General features: G+C 32.6%; 3 protein-coding genes and 1 non-coding gene across 4 annotated transcripts; all 4 read right to left on the reverse strand.

Annotated features, from left to right (window-relative positions):
- Window positions 1-1,606: 1,606 nt before the first annotated feature.
- On the reverse strand, window positions 1,607-4,322 carry LOC105645893 (molybdenum cofactor sulfurase). The gene is made up of 2 exons (XM_012231633.4): window positions 4,017-4,322; window positions 1,607-3,463 (listed from the first exon to the last, which is right to left on the reverse strand). Exon 2 carries the CDS (start codon window positions 3,366-3,368, stop codon window positions 1,629-1,631), a length of 1,740 nt encoding a protein of 579 aa, XP_012087023.1. The 5' UTR covers window positions 3,369-3,463; window positions 4,017-4,322; the 3' UTR covers window positions 1,607-1,628.
- Window positions 4,323-5,842: 1,520 nt separating this feature from the next.
- TRNAL-AAG (transfer RNA leucine (anticodon AAG)) lies at window positions 5,843-5,923 on the reverse strand. Its single transcript has one exon. It is a non-coding gene; the product is annotated as a tRNA-Leu (tRNA).
- Window positions 5,924-7,354: 1,431 nt separating this feature from the next.
- On the reverse strand, window positions 7,355-10,732 carry LOC105645892 (Glucose-methanol-choline (GMC) oxidoreductase family protein). Its single transcript, XM_012231632.3, has 6 exons — window positions 10,359-10,732; window positions 9,439-9,772; window positions 8,865-9,166; window positions 8,389-8,774; window positions 7,697-8,256; window positions 7,355-7,590 (listed from the first exon to the last, which is right to left on the reverse strand). Exons 1-6 carry the CDS (start codon window positions 10,441-10,443, stop codon window positions 7,533-7,535), a joined length of 1,725 nt encoding a protein of 574 aa, XP_012087022.1. The 5' UTR covers window positions 10,444-10,732; the 3' UTR covers window positions 7,355-7,532.
- Window positions 10,733-12,465: 1,733 nt separating this feature from the next.
- LOC105645891 (SPX domain-containing membrane protein At4g22990) lies at window positions 12,466-21,097 on the reverse strand. Its single transcript, XM_089720477.1, has 12 exons — window positions 20,729-21,097; window positions 20,570-20,622; window positions 18,350-18,408; window positions 17,729-17,849; window positions 16,662-16,973; window positions 16,477-16,581; window positions 15,908-16,362; window positions 15,276-15,577; window positions 14,271-14,455; window positions 13,245-13,435; window positions 12,973-13,106; window positions 12,466-12,886 (listed from the first exon to the last, which is right to left on the reverse strand). The coding sequence occupies exons 3-12, from the start codon at window positions 18,400-18,402 to the stop codon at window positions 12,648-12,650; spliced, it is 2,097 nt and encodes a 698-aa protein (XP_089576603.1). The 5' UTR covers window positions 18,403-18,408; window positions 20,570-20,622; window positions 20,729-21,097; the 3' UTR covers window positions 12,466-12,647.
- Between the last annotated feature and the right edge of the window lie 1,635 nt (window positions 21,098-22,732).

The following is a 22,732-nucleotide window of genomic DNA, read 5'->3' on the forward strand; positions in this document are numbered from 1 at the left end:
ATAGACATTTTAAATGTTTCAATACGACATGAAAATTGGGTCGGATCCAAATTGAAGTAATGCGTTTGTTATTACCTAACCTCCTAAAAGATCACATGATGGCCTTCCCCGCTAACTCCAAAGTCAAGATTAATTTTGTTTTTGTTTTGGACTTTTACCATTCAAAGAAGGCTTGTCTATATGCTATAGTCAGCAGCACTCCAAAAGAGTGCAATTGTGCCAACAATGACCACTCCTTTGAAATATCTCTTTCCTCAAGCAAAAGAAATTGAAAATTTGGCGGTGAAGTGCAATTTAGGTTACGGTCCACTTCAATTGGCGTTATATATATATTAAATCAAATATGATTTTTATTTTTTAATTCGTTGAAAGATAAAAAAATAAATAATATTGTAAACTATATAATCAAAGAAATTAAGTATGGATTTAAATATTTTATTTTTTGACCGTAATCTTATAAGCCATATTCTAAGTTCCTAACACAATTTTTTTTTTTTTTTCTAGTTCATATAACAAAGCTGTATTATGCAAAGTATGTGTTCCTTGTTTGTTTGTTATCAAGGGGATGGTCACGAGCTATTTAATTAGAATTTTTCAATCTGAAAAATAATTATTCCTTCATGAGATAAAAATATTTTGTTTGTATAATTTATTTATAAAATATTAAAATGTAATTCTAGATCAAAATAAAATACTATCGTATTAGAATAATATTACACTTCAGAAATACATAATATTTTCATTTAATTTTGAATAATTACATCGCATTGAAGAAATTTATAATATGAGCATAATTAAAAAAAAAAAAAAAACCCAAGGTGTTAGTTCCTTTTTTCTATTATTCTCAAGAATAAAGTGTTAATATTTTTCCAATCAATTACTAAGAAAATCAAATTAAAAAAATGAAGAGAGAGAGAGAGAGAGAGAGAGAGAGAGAGAGAGAGAGAGAGAGAGAGAGAGAAATGGCAATGGATTTACAAATTAAAAGTTGGGTGTTAGCCTGTCTGATAAATTTGCGTGGCGAATTATAGTAGGTGAGATAAATTAGTTGTTGGGCCTCAAGGTTTAAGTCTGCAAAGAACTTCTAGGCCGGACAGTCTTGTTGACCTACTTGGGCTTTTGTGCTATGTGAGGCTCATTTCCAACAGATCAGCCATGTAGATACAAGCAATAGCCTCGGCCAGCACCTCAAAGCCCAAAGAAAAGAAAATGATAAAAAAAAAAAATCCATTTAAATATTTACTTCATAAAAAAAAAGGTAAATAAAAAAAAAAACCAACTATAAATAATTAGTCATGGATAAGACAAGCCAATAATAAAAAAAAAGTTTCAAAAAAAATGGTTACTGTTGTTTTTTTTTTTTTTTATAATAAATAGTCGGAAATAGGCTGATTAAAACCGAATGGATTCATAGACGAGATGTAGATAAATCATTCTCAATTATTCATTACTTATAACTTTTTTCGTTTCACTTGTTTAATGGTGTCATTTGCATATGGTGATTACGTAAAAATAAAGTTTTTGGATACTAAGATGAGTAAGACAGGTTTGGTCTGAATCACGACTTAGACATTGTTTCCAAGTATGATATACTAATAGAAAAGAATAAAAGAATAAGTGTAATTAAACTAAACTTCAACTATATTCTGATTAAGAGCTGTATATCTCCATTTCTCTTTTTCAACAAAGTCTGCATCCAAGAATCGAGAAACAAACATCCAAAGCCTATAAACATCTTCAAAATTTGTCAAGAATCCAATTGCAGCTGTAACTACAGAAATACTACTAGTTCCTGTTCTTGGCTCTACTGTCCAGTTCTTCTGTTCTTGATCATTCTTGTCTGGGAACCAAATATTGTTTAAATATCCGCAGCTTAAAGAAATGTTGTTTCTGTCAGCAAGTTTTTGCACAAGTTGAGGATCAATTCTCTCTCCTTTCCAATCAAATACGTTGAATGCTACTGCTGGTCCTCTGTCAAACTTTATTTTTGGCCCATAGATTCTGACTGGAGGATGTCCATTTTCTGAATTTGGATGATGAAGAGTCATCAATGCATTAACTAGCCAGTTTATGAGGTATCTTGCTCTGGCACTGATTAGTATCAGCCCTAATGAGTCTGCAAGATCCAAGCCCTTGTATTCTAGTTCTTGGTTCCCACTTTTTTCGCTTTCAATGATAGGTAGTGTAAATAATTCCTCTATTTCTGGTTCTTCTATGTCAGCAGCACTAGATAATTCTTCAGAAAGCTGAGTTGGTATTATAGCAGGGACAAGACTCACTATTCCAATGCTTGTATTGGTAGTAGCTGAATCCTTTAAAATTGAAATACTTGATTTTTTCACAAATAGGCACCCAAAACCAGATGGGTTTTCACCAAAAACCTTATAAAAAGAGCAAATTAGAAAATCTGGCTTGAAAAGTGAAAGTCCTAGAGTTTCCATGTCTTTAGGCCCTAATGCACAAGCATCAAGCAACACATTCCACCCATTTTCTTGAGCCATGCCCATCCAAAAATATGAATACCTATTACCAGTCATTCTTGATTGAAGGGGAAATACAAATAACCCTTTCTTTGTTTTCTTTTTACTTGCTATCTTCTTCTGTAATTTTCCTGACTGGATTCTAAGTGTAGGCCATAAAAATTCAGCTGACATAACTTGTGCTCCTTTCTTCTTTGAGCTTTCAATCATTAATTTCACTGCCTCACTTTCGTGGTCATAAACTGTTAGAAGATTTTTATGGGATTGGAATGGATAATAGTCTGCAAGAAGTTTAAATGCAGATGACTGATTTGCAGTGAATACCATAGTGTAATCATCTTCAGAGATATTCATAAAGGACATAATTCTTTTTCTGATCTTGTTTTCCAAGTCTGACTCTGGTCCTGAATATTGTAGTTGAGTGTTTAGGCTTACTGCCTTGTAGGAAATACCAAAAAATGGCTGTTCAAACTTCGGTGGCGGAGGAGGAGAAGTTGACGTTGAAGCCTGAGAATGACTCTGTTGCTGAGAGTAAGAGAACAGGCCATTTCCAAAATAATCAAGACAAACATGATTAGATAGTGTCAAATTGTAGTATTCTTTTTCTCGAATTTTGTCAGCTTGATTAGTCAAAGAATATTGTGGAAATGATTTAATGAAATTGGAGGAACAATCATATAACGAAGGTAAGGACTCATGATTAGTGAATTTAGAATTTGGCCATATGGAGGAAGTCATAGCAAGTTCAAAGTCGTAGCGAGAAGCAGCAACAGTAGTAGCTATGGAAGTCACAGTCTGTGGTTCAGGAAGGCCAAGAAAAGGTGTAGTACAGCAATAGCATCCATGAAAACAGACTTCTGAGGTTTCCTTGATGCAAGTTGAATACATTTTTCCACCTGTTCTGTCACTGCTTGGTTTATTATTTGAATGTTTTCTTCTATATGTCACTTATTTTCATTTCTCATACATGATTTAAAATAAACCTGCATTGAAGTTCTGGGGTCAGACATTGTTATATTTTTGGACAATATGATTCAAAGTATATTGCATTTCAGTCTAACTTAGCAATTATTATGTCTGGACCTACAAACAGAAGAAAATTGAATATGACTCAATCAGTTCTTAATAATTCATTAGGCTCTGTTTATATGCATGACAGTTCAAATACAAAGCTTAATGAAAACTGAATTTTCTCTCAAAAGACATACCATAATAACTAGTTAATGTACTCTTATTCTGTTAATTATAGATTATAATCTTTATTAATTTTTTGGCTGCTGTGATCAATTTATAGTTTCAATTTTTGGTTCTTAGTTTATTTATGTGATGATGGGTCTGATGGTTTTCACCAAACTAAAACTTCCTAGTTCCTGGTAAATTGGAAATTCCAAGATTTGTATAATCCAACATTGAATTCTTCAGTTTACTGATTTCAGTACTTAAATAAAAGAAAAGAAGTAAACAGATATGAATAATATCATAAAATGATCAAACATTACTAAGAAAGAGGAAATGAAGATCAAGCTTAGATGGTACCTGAGTTTATGGTCTTTAACTGTTTTCTGCTTTGTTAGTCGCTGCCCATACCATGAATTAGCTTTGATGTCTTGCAGGTTTTTTGTAATGAAAAGACAGAAACAAGAACCTGTTTAGAGATGGAAGAGTTGAGATGGGTTCGTCCAATCTCTACCAGCTGAGGGCCCTTCTTTATAGAGCATATCATATGATAGGCTTTCAATGAATTTTCAGGGTCTGACAAGTCTTTTTACTGTTATTTGCTTTCTTGTAAAATTGATTGTGAGCTTCTTTATTTTGCCTTCCCAAGTTCAATTTATAATTTTGCTATATATTATACATCGACAAATAGAACATCAAATCTCCGATTGAGGACTCTAATTTGAGATATCTCATTTCTTATATAAGTGAGAAAACCAATCAAACAAAAACCGATTCATATTTTTTATTAATAGCCTGCTTAGAATTCAAAAAGGTTGAGTTGCGTATGCTTCATGGCACGGGACCTTCGTGTTACTTTCTGATTAATATCCCTATCAAATAAGTTGTACAATTTCAACAGGCTGCAAAAGAATGGTAAACTGTAACCTTTAGATCAAGTGGCTGTGAAGCTTCTAAAAAAGCTAAAAGGACTTAACAATGAAATGCTTTGTCTTTCAGTTTGTGGAACCTGAAAACTTTTTGGAAATGCGTAAAACACAAACAGAAACGGGCAGAGAAATTTTTGTCGTGGCTGGCCCTGTCGAGGCAAACTAGAAATTTCTTTGAAAAATCCTTGCCTCCCAAATTGACATAATTTTTTATTATTAAGGAATAATGTAGAGTAACTATTCCAGCTTCTTTGTGTGGAATGTTCTTTTCAGCCTTCTGTAGAGGACCGTTACAAGGTTATATATATATATATATATAACCTAAATATAAATAGATGTTTTTTACTGAAAAAAATATATTTGGCCCAACTTGAGTTTAATATAATTTTCATTATAACAGGATGAAATGATTACAATGTCTTCAACAAATTTATGGGAAATATAAATATATAGACATTTCAAACATTTCAAACCACTACAGTGAAATTTCCCGGGTCATACTTGAGTGTGACAGACCCAAATTAAGTCATTTAGCATACTATAGTCAAAATGTTTCTATTTATATTTCCAACCAATCAAGAAAATGGAATTTAATTTCTTTACGTCTTAGGGGCATCATGGCCCCTTTGAGACCTAAAGAAGCTCCATCTGGGACCCTCCCATCATGTGGTCATTTTGTCAATATATTTCAGTCTAAAAAGAAGAGTCTTTAGTTTGGAAGTGTAAGAAATCTTCTCCCCCGTTTTCCTCCATTCCCATTTAAATTTCAAAATTCACTTTTGCTTTGTTAGAGTCAGATTATAAAAGAATTTTTTTTTTTTTCTCTTTTACAAACTTTATAGTTACATCTATGAATTAAGCAAATGAATTTCATATCACATGCAAAAAAATTATAAAGAATGAGATCTCCTTTTAATATTTTGAATTTATGAAAAAAAAAAATGAATTGCAAATAAAAGAAGAGCTTGTTCAATCATAGAATCAAAGCACAAATAATAAAGAACAGAAGACACATTTATATTGAAAGAAGTATACATAAAGAATTAGATAATATAAAAAATCAGACAGGTATAGTACTAAAAGCTTTAGGATTATAGAAAAAAAAAAACATATATAACATAACAAAAAAGGAAAAATACAAATATTAGGCTTATAGGAAAACATAAAGAAGCACGAGATATAAATTGAAAAAAAAGCATAAACTAAAAAATTCAGATATATGTAACACAAAAAAAAGAAAAGAAAAATACAATTAATTGTTGAGAGTGGGATTTGAACCCACGCCCTTTCGGACCAGAACCTTAATCTGGCGCCTTAGACCAACTCGGCCATCTCAACTGTTTGATTCATAACTTGAACGTTATTTACATAAAACCGTGGTTCTTCTTTTTGCAAACGATGCTTGGTTTCCTTGTTACATTGTAGATATATTTTCAACCATGGGCTTCGTCCGCTTGGACATACATTAAAGAATGGTCCAAATTCAATGGGTTAGGTTGTATGTATTTATGATGCTAGTAGAAATAGTTGGGATTTTCTTTTTTCATTCTAAAATAATAATAATAAAATCAGTCAGTTTTGTTTAAGCAATTCAAATAATTTTTGGATTAAATTATGCTAGGAATTCAAACTTTAACTAAAAGCTAATTTGAATGATTTCATCATTTAAATAGAATATTGTATTAAGATAATTAATTAAGCACATTCACCCCCAATTGTAGCCATTCTCTTTTTGCTCCTAATTTGGTCATCAAAAAGCCGAGTGCATGTCTATATATTTCTAACAAAACACAAAGAAATAGAACTCAATTATATATATACACACACACTTTGCATATTGATCGAGCTTACCTTTTGGCATGAGTGAATGGAAGCTCTTGAGGTTTACATTAATTAAGTTGAAGAAGTTAGAGGGCAACTCTCCTTTGGCGAATCATCAAACAATACAGAGCGAACTAGTTAATTATATGATCTATAATATATGATGATACGTGCCAGAGGAGAGAAGCCCTATAACTATTTCACTTACGAGTCTTCAAGATTTCTCTTTAACTATTATCGTATCTTCTTGTTCTGGTTTGCAGGTTGCACATGCACAAGCAGTGCACAGTTCTGAACTTTATAAATATGTCCAAGAAATAGAATATGCTATATGGATATCCCCTTTTAGTGCCTGCTTATATTCTACTTACCATGATTTCGACCCAAGGCCTTTCTCTCTTTCTCTCTTTATCGCTATTGCTATCCATGTTTTGGAGAAGAGGAAAAGCAGAGATGAAGAAGAAGATGCTTTCTTTTCTTGCTTAAGCTAAGGTGGCAGAAGGAGAGGTATATCCTATGTCATATTCTCTCATTCTTATTTGCTTTATGATTTTTTTTTTTTCCTTTCCTTATCCTTTTTTTGTTGAGGGTTTCTTGAAATTTGAAAACCCTAATTTGTTGAGATTTTTTTCTTGTATCCAATTAGAATTGTTTATTTATTTTGTAGTCCGAGTACTTTTAGGACATCAACATTCTTACTTCTTATTACCTTAAATTTGTAATCTATAGTTCACAGTTTAATGACACTATAAAATCAAAATGCTTATTGATATTTTACTGGTTTTTTAAAGCTCGAAGATTTTGCAATCACGTTTCAAAATTTTACAATTGACCACTAATAATGAAAATATTTAATATTTCTACCTATTACTATTTGGTCCTCCAATCATTAAAAGCTATACTAAGTAAAGTGGCTAATAAATAAATTAACTACTAGCCGGTCAACAATTTGTTGAACTAACTAATACCTTAAATTAAATTAAATAGATAAAATAGTGTGAAAACACAAAGATATATGTATATCAGAATAATTATTGACAAGAAATTATCTCAATTTTCTTGTGGATTGACTTCTTTGTACGTAATTAACAAAAACTGTTTCAACGGTTTAGCTAATTAAGATAAACTAATTTGATGCTTCATTACTTGGCAACCTCTCACTTAGTATCTTAACTCCCATATACCTGCAAAAAAAAAAAAAAAAAAAAAAAGTTCATTCATCAAATGAATAAGCATTATAGATTATTAAAATGAGAATTGTAAATCATTTTTTAAAATTCAATTAATTACCTGCCAAGCATCATAACAGTGGCTTGAGGATTGGTCCCAGGAGAGGCATTAAATGTGGATCCATCTATGACTCTTAGGGCATCCACACCAATAACCTTGTAATTAGTGTCCACAACACTACCTACTTGGCAACCTCCATGATAATGCCATATCGTCATTACAGTATCCTTACAGAATTGTTCTAAGGACATTGAAGTATTATAGTGTTTAGGTAATAAATTTACTGGGAAATTTGCTGTCAAATTTAGGAGTTGAGGAACTGACATATTTCTAAACTTAGCGAATGGTTGGGAATCAATTACTTTCTCTATTGTTGAAATTCCCTCCATACATCTCTGCAAGTCTTGAGGTTCTTTAAAATAGTTGAATGTGACTGATGGATTATCATTAGGGTTTCTTGTTATTAGCTCCAAATGACCAGTTGAAATTGGACCCATTATTTTTTCAAGAATGAAGCCTCCTCTAAAAGCTGCTTGATCAAGATTACTCATTAGCTCAATTGCTTTAGCTATGGCTTCTGGGGTCCTTTGTTTTGGTGGCACTGTTGAAAGCTGACCAATCTGCACTCCCCAAAGAATTGTTACTTAGGTGCAAACTAGGGATTTTTTGGCTAAAAAAGATCAACCAAATATATATTATGGGTTTTGTAGTTTCAGCCTAATAAGAAAATTTAGCAGTTGGATAATTTTTACCTTAGGAGAGAACATTCCATAATCTCTCTGGGGTGAACCGCCGAAGTTTGCACCACTTGCAGCTTCAATGTAGCTCCCAAAGTGAGTGATTCCGGCCACTTGAATCAGCGAAACCTCCACCGGAATCGGCGAGGGGATAAAAACAGCGTTCATGGGATTATCGGACATGAGTTGTCCAACCATGGGTTGGTCCAAAACAACTGAAATATTACGGGACATAAGTTGAGTTCTAGGGCCCACTCCACTCAGCATCAAAAGTTGCGGGCTTCCTAGTGCTCCGGCTGATATGATAATTTCATTTTTAGACCCTCTTTTTAAATAAGCTTTGTGTTTAGCCCCTGAAGCATCTCTATACACCACTCCATGGGCTAATGGCCTCGTTTTCCCTGCCCAAATTACAAATTAATGTTTGATTTTCAGAAATCTATTTTATTTTATTGTTTTAAATACAAGCAAAAAAAAAAAAAAAAACTCACCTTTAGTTCTAAACAAAATTTTATGTACTGTCGCATGTAAAAGGACAGTAAGTCCATTTGGATTGGCATATTCTAATAAATCAGCAGCAGAATGCCTATGCCCATTTTGATCAAATATGGTTCCTCCAACTTTAGTCCCATAAATATGGTCATAAGTAAACCCATTATTAGGCACCACACCAGCCTCCAGCAACCCATCCCTCACAGCCGATTGCCACTGCCCTATCCGTGGCTCGAACGCAACTTCTTTCTCCACCCACTGGTATGACTCGTTCACTAACCGTCCATCCCACCCCACATTTCTGTTATAAGTGATGGAACCAGAATTAAAATTAAGAAAGCTAAAAAATAATTTCAAGAATTAAAAAGGATGAAATTGAAAAAAATTTACGATAAAAAAAATGTTAAAATTTTATACGATAATTTTTGTTTTAAAAAAATTAGTTAGGAGTGTGGAGCCACCCCTGGCTCCGTCAGTGCCTGCCATGATAAATTAAAATCAGTCGAGTAAAATGTTATAATTTGATAAAATACAGGAGGACCTTTTTGTAATTTACCAGTCAAACTCATATACCTTACGTATTGAGTGCTAGCGCGTGAATAGAAACCAGCGTTTAGGCAACTCCCGCCACCCAACACCCGCGCGCGAGCATTGATGACGCCATCTTCGGAGATAAATCTTTGAGACGGTGATGTAGGAGACAGATCAGATAATGCAGCACCGAAACTCGCCAAATTGGTGATGTTAGGGTTGCCATAAGGCGAGCCGCCTCGTTCAAGGAGCAAAACGTGGGCGTTTTGGGATAGAGTGGCAGCAAATGGGCAGCCAGCGGTTCCGCCACCAACAATAATGTAGTCATAGTACGATGTCGCAGGAGCCGAAACCGCATTGTAAATGAAATCGAAGTCTGGAATTTAACGGAGAAAGTTAAAAATGGAGTTGGTGGTAGATAACGCTTGGCCAAAATCAGTAATTAATATAATAATTATGCCAATGTTTTTAGTTGGATGATTTAATTATGTTAATTTCTTATCTCTCCTATCCTCCTAATTAAAGGCTATTTATATGTGAAATGACCTATGCGCATGTAGAGGACAACCCAATTGGTAAGGCAATGAACCTTTTTGATTTAAGACTTATAATAATTAGTAGTAATTACTTAAATTTCATATTAATTCTAAATAAAAAATAAGAGTAATTTGCATGCTCTTAGAGTAAAAATTAATTTATCATCAAGTGCATGAAATTTATCATCAAGTGTAATTATCTTAAGCAACACTTATAGTGGGAGAAAAGATAATATTTTATTTTTTCAAAACTTTGATTCATCTAGTTCATAATTTCTTTCACAAATTAAAATTTGTCAAACTCGTAAATAAGTCTATAATTAAGCAGTAAAAAAGATAAAATTGCAAACAATACATATATATTATTATACACGTATATGTATTTTATAACAAGAATGATGAGTCAAAAGAAGAAGAAGATGATACCTTTATGATAGGAGGCAGAGAAACCATAACCAGAAAAGAGAAAAGCAAGAAACAGAGCACCAAAGAATCTCCAAAAGAAAGCCATTTTTTGAAATAACAAAGAGCAATTTGGTATGGGTCTTTGGTGTACAAAACAAGAGCAACAGATCTTTGTTTATATAAATTGATGGGAGTGGGAAGGCAACAATCTCGACGGCTACAAGTTATGTGGGTGCAAAGATATCTTGCTCATTTTGTCGGCGACAAAAAAGTGTTACTAAATGTGACAATGATTAAGCTTATGCAAACCAGAAATTCAAGAATGAAGAAAATGCATTTTGTGCCTCCATATACTAGAAAAAAAAAAGAAATACTTTGGTCATCCAGCAGGTTTATTTGGTTTATTTATATACGAAAAAAATGAAATGAAAACCCAAATTACGATTTTTAATTAAAAAAAAAAAAAACAGAAAAAGAAATTGAAGAAATTGTCTTTACACCGCAAAAAAAGATATCTGAGGCTAACTTCTAGCAGCTTTAATTAATTGGCTTTGAATTTCTTGCCAACCAAATTAATATTTTTGAACCCGTGAGATGATTGAGAGTAGGAAGTAGTTAGATATTATCCTCAAATTAATGCTTCCAAGTCCCAAACGCAAAATTGTCCTTCAGTCTTCTTCTTCTTCTTCTTTTTTTTTTTTTTGGAGAATTACGAAGTGTCATTCCACAAAGCCAAACAGCCTCCCTCAATGTTGTTGCAGAAACACACAAGTTTTGATTGTTTCTCAACTGAAACTGTACAGTTTTGGTTTATTTATTTTTCATTTATCCATTTATGATTGCTTCGCCCATAATAAAGAGTTGTACTGTGCATAATTTAATGGGTACCATCCTTTTCGGTGATTAAAGAGAGGCATAATGTATGGTACTTTACTTGTTTGCATATGCCAAGTTATTATGATTTCAAGATTTTTGTATTGTTTCCGTATCCAATTTGAGGTGATATTAGTATATTTCTATTAATTTATATTAAAGCTGCTAGCTAATACTAATTTATTTGTGCATAAGAATGATAATAAATAATATTAAGCAAAACGTTCGAGATTGTGCCAAAAATAAAAAGTCTACTGAAATACTCCAAATTTTGAAAGTTTTAAATTTCACTCTACTTTTGATGTTTATGTCAAGTTACCGCAATTTCATTACAATTAAAAATGAAATTGTAAATAGAAAATATATTTGTTCTTTCTTTAAAAAATTAATAATAATAATTAAATTATATTTACATCTATAGATTTAGAAATATCATATTTGAGACAATTGCAATTAAATTAAAATAATTAAAATTTATTATTCATTTTTATTAAATGAATAGTAATTTGACTATAATATCAATTTAAAAGATTACTATTATTAATATTTTTGTCCTTAAAATATAGATAATATAAATAAAGTACATAATTAATAGGTAAATTTTATCAAGTTGATTGTTACGCCATACTCTTGGATGTTTTTATGGTAAATTATAAAATTTTATATTATTTAAATTATTAATTAACAGGTTTATTTTTAAAAAAAATTAAAATTTAGTTTGTGCGCAACATTATTTATTTATACTAATGAATTTTTTCAATTTTTATTTTTAAAATTTTTATCAAAGGCATATGATGATTTAAAAATGATAAAAAAACTTTCTATTTATAATTTCATTTTTAATTGCAATTGAAGATGCTATCTATAAAAAGTCAAAATTGGAATAAATTTGATAAAAAGATTAAAATATAGTGAAAATGCTAAAACCTGTGAAATTTAGAATATTCTGATATATCAACGCAAATGAAAATAAACAACATGAGAATTACATTTACTCCAAAGCAACAAGTCTGCAGCCTCAAATTAAAGTGGAGCTTGCATGATACAAATGAAAAATAATATGTACAGCGAAGTCGGGATTCAATGAGAAAATAGAAAAAAAAAAATTTAAATGGAAGAACAGTCATAAATCCTAAAACGAGATCAGTCTCATGAACAAAAAAAAGATGGAAATATTGGTTTAAAAATCCCCTCAAAAAATATAAAATAATATATAAGTGTATCATTTTTCTGAGGGAATAATTTAGATATGAAATTCCAAAAAATTGAGTTTATTAAATTCCAATTGAATTGTAGAATCAATGAGCTAGTTTGTCTATAATATGGAACAGTTACACATGAAATACAAATATGAACAGAAACAAATAGGAATCAAAGTAACAAAAATTGAAAAATTAGAACTTACCAGTCAAACAACTAATTTGTACAACTTACAAACTAATAGAGCGAGTTGTAGGTACAGCAGGTAGCAACAATGGAGACTACAGAAATGAGGAGAGAAGGAAGAAGGGTGACATTCAACAGCTTACTCTCACCCAAGTACCCAGCCAGGGTAATTGTGCCATCTGCGATCACACGTGCTATCGTCCCAGCTTCAGTTGAGAGTAGTCCTCCATTGTAGGTTCCACGAGAGAGCCTGGATGACATGACTCGAGACAGCAGTGACAAGTTAACACCTGTAATAGAAAAGTTGTTGCTGGTCAAGAAGATTTATTATCATACCAGAACCTGCAAAACTCATATTAATGGGATAATTTCTCACCTTCAAGCACTTCGGCAGAAACAAACATGATTAATCCTGAGCAGACATATTGTGGAACAGTGTATGGATTTATGATTTTGAAGCTTAGCAGTATTCCTAAGCAAACCACGATTTCTGATGCCAATAAAATTTGCCTGCATTGAATCAGTAAGGAAGAGCTGCATCAGTAGGATCTAATAAAAAATTTCAGAGATTTATATCAGAAACACAAGTATAATAAAATGATATACAAAAAGCAGAGCCAAAAGCATGCTTCCTGCATGAAGATTTACCTGTCTTCGAACATGTTACTAATGTAGCTTCCAACAATAATATTTACTGGAAGAACTGTTAGCCCTAGACACGCAAGGAAAATAGCCACCGAGCTTGTTGACCAACCGAAGTAGTATGAGGTAACAACACTGGATTCTGAGAGTAAAATCTCCATTGCGTATTTCAGCATGAAATATATCAACAACTGAACCTGATGACACAAAAAAGGGTATTTGGATGGATAATCATGTACTCATCATATTAATGTATTAAACCTAGCTCTGTAACTCTGATGTTAAGCAGGTAAAATCAGAGGAAATAGAACTTCTCAGTAAGTTTCCAACAGTGTCTACTCTTCCTATCTGAACCTAAGATGTCAGGCATAATCTTGACTTATTAATCAAGGCATTATAAAAGTGAAATTCCATTCACAATCCACAGAATAAAATATATATGTGCACAAATATCAGTACAAAGTACTATACCATCTCCTTAAGAAAGCCTCTTGGTGCAGCAAGCTGCACATACCATGTCTTTAAAAGACGCCCAAAAAGATGAATTCCTAGAACTGTAGCAGTTTGTCTATTAAGCCAATCAGCCACCTGAACTATCACAATTCTAGTACTGCCAGTGTAGAATAACGCAACCTTTCTGTTTGCTCCCAGCAACTAATTTCCAAAGCAACAGCTTTGATTTGTTTTTACACATAGTGCTGCTGTGAGAATTTTGAGGGCTGGATATTGCATGTTAGAGTTTACATTGCATAGAGTAATTCATTGGTAGGAAACCCAAGAATAAGGCTAGTAGGTTAAAAGCAAGTTTAGACACAAGTTATATGTGGCTTGAACTGACATGGAGTTCTTCATTATTAAGAAACTTTGTGAATATTTAAATTGTGCACGTGACTGTGAGAGATATTGTCTTTGTAGAGCGAATTGACAGTTGAATTTCTATGTGTGAAATCAACACCTATGCCTATGTGATACGAGGGCTCTCCAAAATCCCATTCCTTAGTAATGCTGACTAGATTGAATATTTTCACATACCTTTACAGAGGGTGTAAGCAGCCTGTATGCTGAAACAATTGAAGTGGCAGGTCGCCGAGATTCCTCAGGAGCTTCATCACTGCCATCGCATTCTCCTTCACCATTTTCATCTTCTTGTTTGCTTTCTGAACTCAACAGTAATGGTTGTTTAAGACCCTTCTCAAGCACATCATTTTCCCTCAGTCCTGCCATTATGAGACCTATTGGTCAAAATGTTTTTATAATGCTGAAGGAAATGACTTATGCAGGTAAAAAAGCAGCATTAACAATAGTGTGCTTCGGAAAATCCAGCCATATGATCATCTACAACTAAAGCTCTTTAAGCTTACCTTCTGGCTAAAGTTTAACAACTTTGGGATCTTTGGTCCAGCATTTCAATGGTGTAATGATCATGTAAGATGAAGCGTTTAATAGATATAGTTTTATAAGCTGAAATTTTTAACAGATTAAAGTAAAAGTTGAAGGTAGATGCCATAAGATTTTTGACAAATGGTATATGAATGAATCTATGCATTCAGCCTAGAATTCATTGAGGGAAGTTTCCTCCTTATTGAACTCTTAAAAACAGCATAAAATGGGGTTCTAAAGGGTGAAAAATGCATATCACTCCTAGAATAACTCCTAAATGAGTTAAAGGCTGCTGTTGAGATGTCCAAACCATAAACTTATTTCTAACCTAATTGAATAAGAGAAACCATTGTCAAAATTTTATATGCTTTTATCATAAATTGAACATCAGTTAACCTTGTATGATTTCCTAAGTCTAAAGCTCCAGGAATTCATTAAAAAAACTATTAACCTTTTTCTGTATATGTAACATACAAAAGACAAATCGGAAAAGAAATGGTACTGCAAAGGTAGTGATGTTATGGTCAAAAGCAAGCAGTTTTTATTCATTCTAATAAATAGTCAAACATAAGAACCACTAAAATTATGGATTAAAGTGAAATCTTATGGACTATGTGCAGAACCAGGACAAAGAAATAGTAAGAGAAGTCAGCATACCAGCATTAGATTCCTGTACTACATTGCTTTCTTCACTGAAATGAGAAGGTTCTTTAAATGTGAACCACAAAAATACGAGATATATAAGCCAACCCACAGCCATAACCCAACCTGGCAAAGTGACTTGGTTGAATGTAAACTTGTAAATTTTGAAATTAGTTTGAAGCAAGCCAGCAAGAGCAGGACCACATGCCATTCCAAGAGCACTGGCACTGACGAAACCTGCTGATGCCTGCATACGAATTCGAAGAGGCACACAATCACTGATATAACGCCGGTTAACAGCTCTAGCAGAACCAAACCTGCATTGAATAAAGTATAATAGTTTTAGCATGTATGATGAGTTATAAATAGTGAATTCTCTATGAGTTTGATATAAGGCAAGTAAGACAAGTTCCAAGTTTGTGTACAACTGCGGTTTGGTTCAAGGACTATCTTATTCAGTATGCAATTACTTTCCTTTCATGATCCGTTGAGTCCATTTTAAATTCCCAATAACTCAAATTTGCTTATAATATGATTGGGAAGATATAACATTCCATCTGAATAAAAAATTAACTAAAACACAAACTTTAAACTATTCTCATCATGCTAATAGACATGAAGATACGAAGAGAAAGGAAAGTGCTTACCCACATAAGAGACGCCCAATTAAAAGAAGTGCTATTGACTGATAATCTAACGCCATTGCATACATGAGATTTCCCACAAGAAGAACAATACTGCTAAACACTAGAGGTTTGAAATATGATTTGTTAGACCAAGCACTAAAATACACTGAGGAAAACACTTGAGCGACGGCCATTGCCCCAATCACAATACCACAAACTGTTGCTGCAGCACCAAGCATTGTGGAATAGTCATCTGCTGTAGGGACAATTATATATGTGTTGACCATATAAAGGAAAGTGTTCACTAAGTTCAAAAGAAGTGACATAAAATGATATCTTTCATCATCAGCACGTTCCTCAGCAGGAGTAGGTAGCTCTTCATGCATAATGAGTGCATGTTGTGCCAGAAAGTTAAGGAAATTTGTTGAGTTAGATAGTCTGTCTACAGCTGCTTTTAATGAATCAACGACAGGATCCTGCAGGATAAAAACATGAAACACCATGCATTATCAACTGCAACAGGGTTCCAGGAAACTTCAAGAAAGAAAGGAAGTGGAGCCAAATTGTATGTAAAGTGAAATAACAGAGACCTGGAAGGGAAGAACTGGCTGATCATAGATGGATAAGTAGCTACCCTGGTGTTCCTGAAGTTCATGAAGATTGCGAGATATGGCTCCAATAACAGCTCCTAAACCCTGCAATTTCATATATTATTCATTAAAAATTCATAATCATGTAGACTACATATCTATCAAGAATAAGAATGACATATTACCACATGCTTGAACACTTGCTGCAAAAGGGAGTAAGGATGATTAGCACGAGTTTTGACATAGTAATCGGTGAATCTATATCCAAGGCGTTTATCAAACTTCTTCAATATCTTACGTAGACCGATTGCATTTATCTCAACAAAAAAGAGTAGCTTTAACAAATCATGCCCCACTGCTCTATAGTCTTCTCGTAATTGGGTTATTAGGGCTATATCTGGCTGTTGCTCAAGAGCCTCCTGCCGTTCATTGAGTTTGGCAAGCCTACTTGCAAGCAACCCTTGTTGTTCCAACAGAAAAAGAACAATCTTCTCGATCTGAATTATTATCACATAAAATAATTTAATATGCTATGTTTAAACTCAAATTAATTATTGAAATTGGATTACTTTATGAAAATAGACAAAGTATCTTCATTTGCCTAAAAGTTTGGACTGATATACAATTGAGAAATAATGGTCATATTCAAGTGTGATCACCCATGTAAAAAGCAATTATCAATATGCATACATGTCATTCCAACTGCATACCAATGTTGTCCCACTTTTCGATATTTTTCTGCAAGAAAATAGTCAACCCCTCCTTATATCAGCATCCATTTTATTCCTTGTCAAAGGGGTCTAGGAACTCTTCCTACCAGTTTAATGCTTTGAAAGCTCTACCATGGCATTTCAAAAACATAATTTAGGATCATGTTCCAGGAAGGCAGGAATATTTACATCAACAAAACGCTCCAATTACTTAACCAATAAATCAATACTTGAATAATTTCAACAGATAAACAAATGTAATGGCAAGCACAATGCCTGTCGAAAAACCAACTCCAGAGAAAGCATCTACAAGTAAAAACCTATTAAGGTTATTAAAATTGGAAATTCTTGGTCAAAATTAATGCAAAATCAGTCTGACATTCAATGACTAATTTGTTAGATGACTGCAAGTATTGAAGCATGCAAATGCTTGTACATGCATAATGCAATGTTATCAAGTTTTATCCATGAAGAAATATGCCCAACTTCATAAATGTGCACAAACATGCATGCAAGCACACACAGATAGAGTGAAAACAAACCTGATTATCTAGCATCTTTGAGAAATCCTTGAGGACATGCCTGCGATCTTGTGTTCCAACTTCAATTTGTTGAGCGTATTGTCTCACTTTCTTCTTCATTAGCTTATAATTAATATAATATCTGAAACAAAACATAAAATATCTCAAGGGAGCATAAAGAGAATATTTTTCAAGTATATACCACAGTGCAATAGTTGGACTTGAAACAATTATCCCAACTTCTCTTCCCTTGGAATCTATCTATTTCTGACATCCATATGTACCTATGCATGTTTATTTTCAATGAATCCAAACTTTTTATTTAGTCCCAATGTTGAAGAAAACCGTGTTCGATGATAAATCTACCAGAAGTCATTTAGCCACCTCCGAAGATTACCAATCCAACAATGAAATATTTAAGAAAAGCAATGAGGTAAAACTATTAAATACAGGAGTCTTGTCCCCAAATAATGCACCAAGGTTTGAATTTCACAATGTAAAAAAAAGAAAAGGTTCCCCTCCCTGATACTCAAATATGATGCATGTCAAAGAGTGTTTTTCTCTCACAATGCCAGTACTCATTAAAACTTTGTTTAAAGTAGGAAGTGCTTGCTAGAATGTACATTGATATTTGACACATACCCTTCCCATTCTTGAATTTGTCGTTCCTTCAACTTTTTCCCAAAGGCAACCATCTTTCACTACAATAAGAAAGCATTATAAGAAACTTACAAGAGAGCAGGAAAACCAACAAAAAGCATAATCACCATAACTCCAGTTAAGCAAAAGATACCACTATTTGTTTTAATGTTAAAAATTAAAAAGAGAAAAAAAAGAACGCTGTACATTGTTCACCATGAAATCCAAAAAAGAGCTACTGCTCTCTCTTTAAGCCTTACAGGAAGCATAATCGATAAAGATGACATTTAAAACTATGACTAACTTTACCATATTAGAGCACAAAACCATAAACAAGCCAAAAACAAAACCATAGCAACTATAACTGACAAACTTCTTCTGCTTGTTTAATTATAGATATTAAGCAAACATTTTCTTTATGCAGGTAAATTGCAAACAAGAATCAGTGCATGTATAGATGCATGTACTGCTCTCTCTTTGAGCCTTAAAGTGCACTTCAGAGGAAAACATAACAGATACAGGTGACATTTAAAACTACAGCTAATTTTATCATATTAGTCCACAAAGCCATACACAAGCCAAAAACAAATAATAGTAACTATAACTGACAACTTCTTCTGCTGGTTTAATTATAAATATTAAGCAAACATTTTTTTCATGCAGGTAAAATTGCAAACAAGGACCAATGCATGTATAGAGTGCAAAAAAAATGAAAAAGGAGTATACAAACTATTTAAGACACAAACAACATGGTGAAGGCTATGGAATTTGTATCAGACTTGACCAAGCTGAGACATATTCCCAGAAGGCAAATATGACAACCTACTTTATTACTAGAATCTGTAAATAAAAATATTCAGCTGTTGATGGTTTAACTTGATAGATATCTTTGTTTTGGACAAGCTATAAGATGAAGAGTTCAATTCCACAAAAATAAATACTAGAAGATAAAATGCAATATTACAATTTGAATAATTCCTTTTCGCTCAGTATATAAATATTCCACCACCTAGAGATTCGGACAGAAATCCACACCCCCACAAATATTACCTGGCCCAGATAAAAAGCATTTAAGATCAACTGTCCAAGAATGAATGCTTTTATTGATAGCTTTAAGAAAAAGTCACGTTTCAACAACCAGAAAGGTAAAAATAGAAGTATATACAAAGACACAGACGCGCACAAGGTCAATGTATGTTCAAACATATTTACAGGCACACAGATACAGTTGGAAATATCACATTTTCTCATCCCCCAATCCCAACTGATATTATCAGTCACTTTTCACATTTAGTTAAAATTAGAACAACTATACTCAAGCCACAACTTCCTAAACTGCTACTACTGCTGCATCGCCATTTGGATTGGGAATATTCAGCAGGAAGAGAGAAACCAGAAAACTGAAGTTCATTTCCAAATGTGCTGGTCAGAGAATTGCATAATTTCCTTCCAATTACTTTCACCAAACGTTTCACTTACAGAATGTCAATTAGGGATGTAGGCCAGGCCTAAGACTTTTGTATAAAACTCTCATATAATCATACGCAACCGTGCTTATCATTTCATTATAAAGCCACCAAATTAGACCAAGTCAATCCATTTTCAGGCATTAGCATACAACTCCGTTAGCCTCTACCATCCTGAAACTTCAGGAAATAAAATAAAGTACTGAATCATAAAGAATTGACAATCTACCAGTAGGAATTAACATGAGCTATGCTAAATAATAAAGAATGTTAATCGCGATACTAACATTCTCGCCCTTCTAGGAAATGCACACAAAAAAATAAAATAGCACGGCCGTTTATGAGCTATACTGTACTCTGTTTGGCTGCGCAGAGAAAGAGAAACAGACTCGAAAATCGAAATTCATTCACCTTTGGAAACTGAACTTTATCTGCGCAGCTCATAAAAGATAATTTTCCAACTTCGTACTCTCATTTTCTTTTTCTTTTCTAAGATTCCTCAGCAACCAAATAGTGGTTTACAATTTATACCAGCAAACAATGTTCTGTTTGGTTGCGGAGAAAACTACAGAAGGAAAGAAACAAACTCAAAAAAAAACAAAAAACAAAAGGAGCTAATACAACTTCAGCAAGCAACGACACTACGTAATTAAGCAAGCGACAATACTCCACCTTCACGTTTCTTCTTTATTTTTCAGCAACCAAACCAGAGAATAGATTCAAAACAAAAACAAAACTAAAATAGAAAAAGCATTACCAGATTGAAATTCTCAAACCGTAACGAGCTTAGATGACCATCAACAAGTACCTCTACAACACAGAAGGATTCATTTATTTAAACAAAATATTAATAATTAATAAGAATATTAAGAAGAAGAACAGAGAGAAGAAATTACGAAAAGCAAAAAAGATTTACCTTAACATGTAAATGGTGAGAAAGCTTGAAAAGAAGTCTCTTGCGTCGCAGAGAAAAACGGATCTTTATATTCCAAATTTCCAATGATTTGGATTATTCCGGGACTGAATGGGAATTGTTGAAAATGAAGGTTGGCAATGGAGGAAAAGTGGAATCCAATCCGAGTTGGAGTGCTTAATTAGAGGTTGCAGATATCTTGGAGTGTTAATTGAGAGGTCCAAAATCGAAATCTCTAAGCAGATTCAAATCTCTAATTATATTTCTTTATTCATACGTAAAATCCATAAATCATGGTTCGAGTGAGAGGATGAAACTTACACGATTACGGTTCTGTTTGCCGTATTGTACCTGGCTGACCCGGACTGCTTGCTAGCTCTCGTGTCAGCTCAGTTTGGCCTTTATGGTGCGACTATCGAAATATGTTGGAGGGTCCCGAGAATTTTATGAAAATTAGGTACTTAATTTTTTTAATATTTATTTTTATGAGATAATGAAATCTAAATAAAATAGTTAAAAATATTAAATTTGTCCTTAAGTTATGGTCAAATTAGTATATGGCATATCTATTTTTAATTATAATTATGAATTTCTTGAATTATAATTTTATTAATAATTTAATCTTTTCATTCAAAAAAAGAGGGACCAAAATGTTAGCAAAACTCACAAGGGTAAGGACTAAAGTGTTACCGACAATTATAAATTAAAGACATTTTTATTAGTTTAACCATAATTTAGAGACCAGTTTATTAGAGAACTACTCATTGAAATAGGTTATTTCGAATGAAAGACAGAAGCTATAAGTTAAAGAACTTATAGTTAGCTTTTGAAAATAGAGGTACTCATGTATTAATTTAACCATAACTCAATGACTAACTTATTATTTTTCATAAAATAGTATTCAAAAATATTTTAATTTCTATCAACTGTCGGTTATTAATCAAAAAACTTATCAAACATTTACAAATTAGCTTATTATTGATATAAATCAACTATAGCTACTACATGAATTAGTTGGATCAAACGTTTTGATGTTTGGCGAAACTGTAATATTAATTGTTTTATTAGTTGTTATTTGTTTTAATAAGTTATTTTATTCTATTAACTTTGTTGGTAGCTGTTAATGAAGTGGCCGATAAAAATATTTGAATTTGCGTCCGATAAGAACGAAAACTTTTCTAAAATAAAATAAAATTTATGATCAAAATGTAGTAGCACTGCACAATAAAGAATAACATAGTGACAACATGTATATACATAGTTTAACAATAAATCTAGATTCAGATTTCCGCCCAATATACATATATGTATATTTAATTTGCATGAGCACTTTCAAGTATGTTCAGTTTATTTTGTAGCTTTATTTTTTATTGGAAATACCACGCACTATATAGAAACGGAAAAGTACAACGAAGTCTCTAAATTATATTTAAATTAATATTTAAGTCTCCATATGATTGAGAAATAAATGTGATATTTTCATTTTATCATTGAATTATTCTATCTAAAAAGCGAGTTCTTAACCATTAGTCAAATGCTTTTTTTTTTTTATAATGAAATACGCTATTTTTTGTTAGATGAAATGATTCCAGACACAAAGTATAAAGTAAAAACATTATTATTAAATGTAAATGGACATAAATATTTATTTAGATATCCAATAAATTAAAAACACTCATTTGTCATCTATAAATGGAAATACCTGATGAATATAGAAGTAGATTTATAAACTAACAATTGATGCATCTTTTTGGGGATTGAATTTTATTATTTGAAGACCCATAACTGGTGAAAGGAAAAAGAAGGAGGAGGGATAATTGTTATATATAAGGATCTAGCACATACCATTCATGCTTTGTGTGCTCAGGACAACTGTCCCTATGCCTTTTTGACACCACTTTATTTTTTTTTTTCTTTCCCAACAATCGATGTCTGATAATGGCTAACAACAAACAAACTTGGGAGTTTTGCTCCACGTCTGCATACATTTGCCTGTTACATTAATTA

The sequence above is a fragment of the Jatropha curcas genome, chromosome 4, assembly GCF_041381405.1.
Source record: "Jatropha curcas cultivar XTBG-Jc1 chromosome 4, XTBG_Jcur_1.0, whole genome shotgun sequence".
In the NCBI taxonomy this organism is placed as follows: domain Eukaryota; kingdom Viridiplantae; phylum Streptophyta; class Magnoliopsida; order Malpighiales; family Euphorbiaceae; genus Jatropha; species Jatropha curcas.

Bases quoted from the DNA above. Each gene is read 5' to 3' on its own strand.
- LOC105645892 (XM_012231632.3), bottom strand. From the start codon at position 10,443: ATGGCTTTCTTTTGGAGATTCTTTGGTGCTCTGTTTCTTGCTTTTCTC. The intron at 9,773-10,358 runs GTATCATCTTCT...GTTAAATTCCAG, and splicing joins CTCTGCCTCCTATCATAAAG to ACTTCGATTTCATTTACAAT. The intron at 8,257-8,388 runs GTAAAAATTATC...TGGGGAGTGCAG, and splicing joins ATGGAATGTTCTCTCCTAAG to ATTGGTCAGCTTTCAACAGT.
- LOC105645891 (XM_089720477.1), bottom strand. From the start codon at position 18,402: ATGGTTGCCTTTGGGAAAAAGTTGAAGGAACGACAAATTCAAGAATGG. The intron at 16,582-16,661 runs GTAATATGTCAT...ATGAAATTGCAG, and splicing joins AGCAAGTGTTCAAGCATGTG to GGTTTAGGAGCTGTTATTGG. The intron at 15,578-15,907 runs GTAAGCACTTTC...TATTCAATGCAG, and splicing joins ATTGGGCGTCTCTTATGTGG to GTTTGGTTCTGCTAGAGCTG.
- LOC105645893 (XM_012231633.4), bottom strand. From the start codon at position 3,368: ATGTATTCAACTTGCATCAAGGAAACCTCAGAAGTCTGTTTTCATGGA.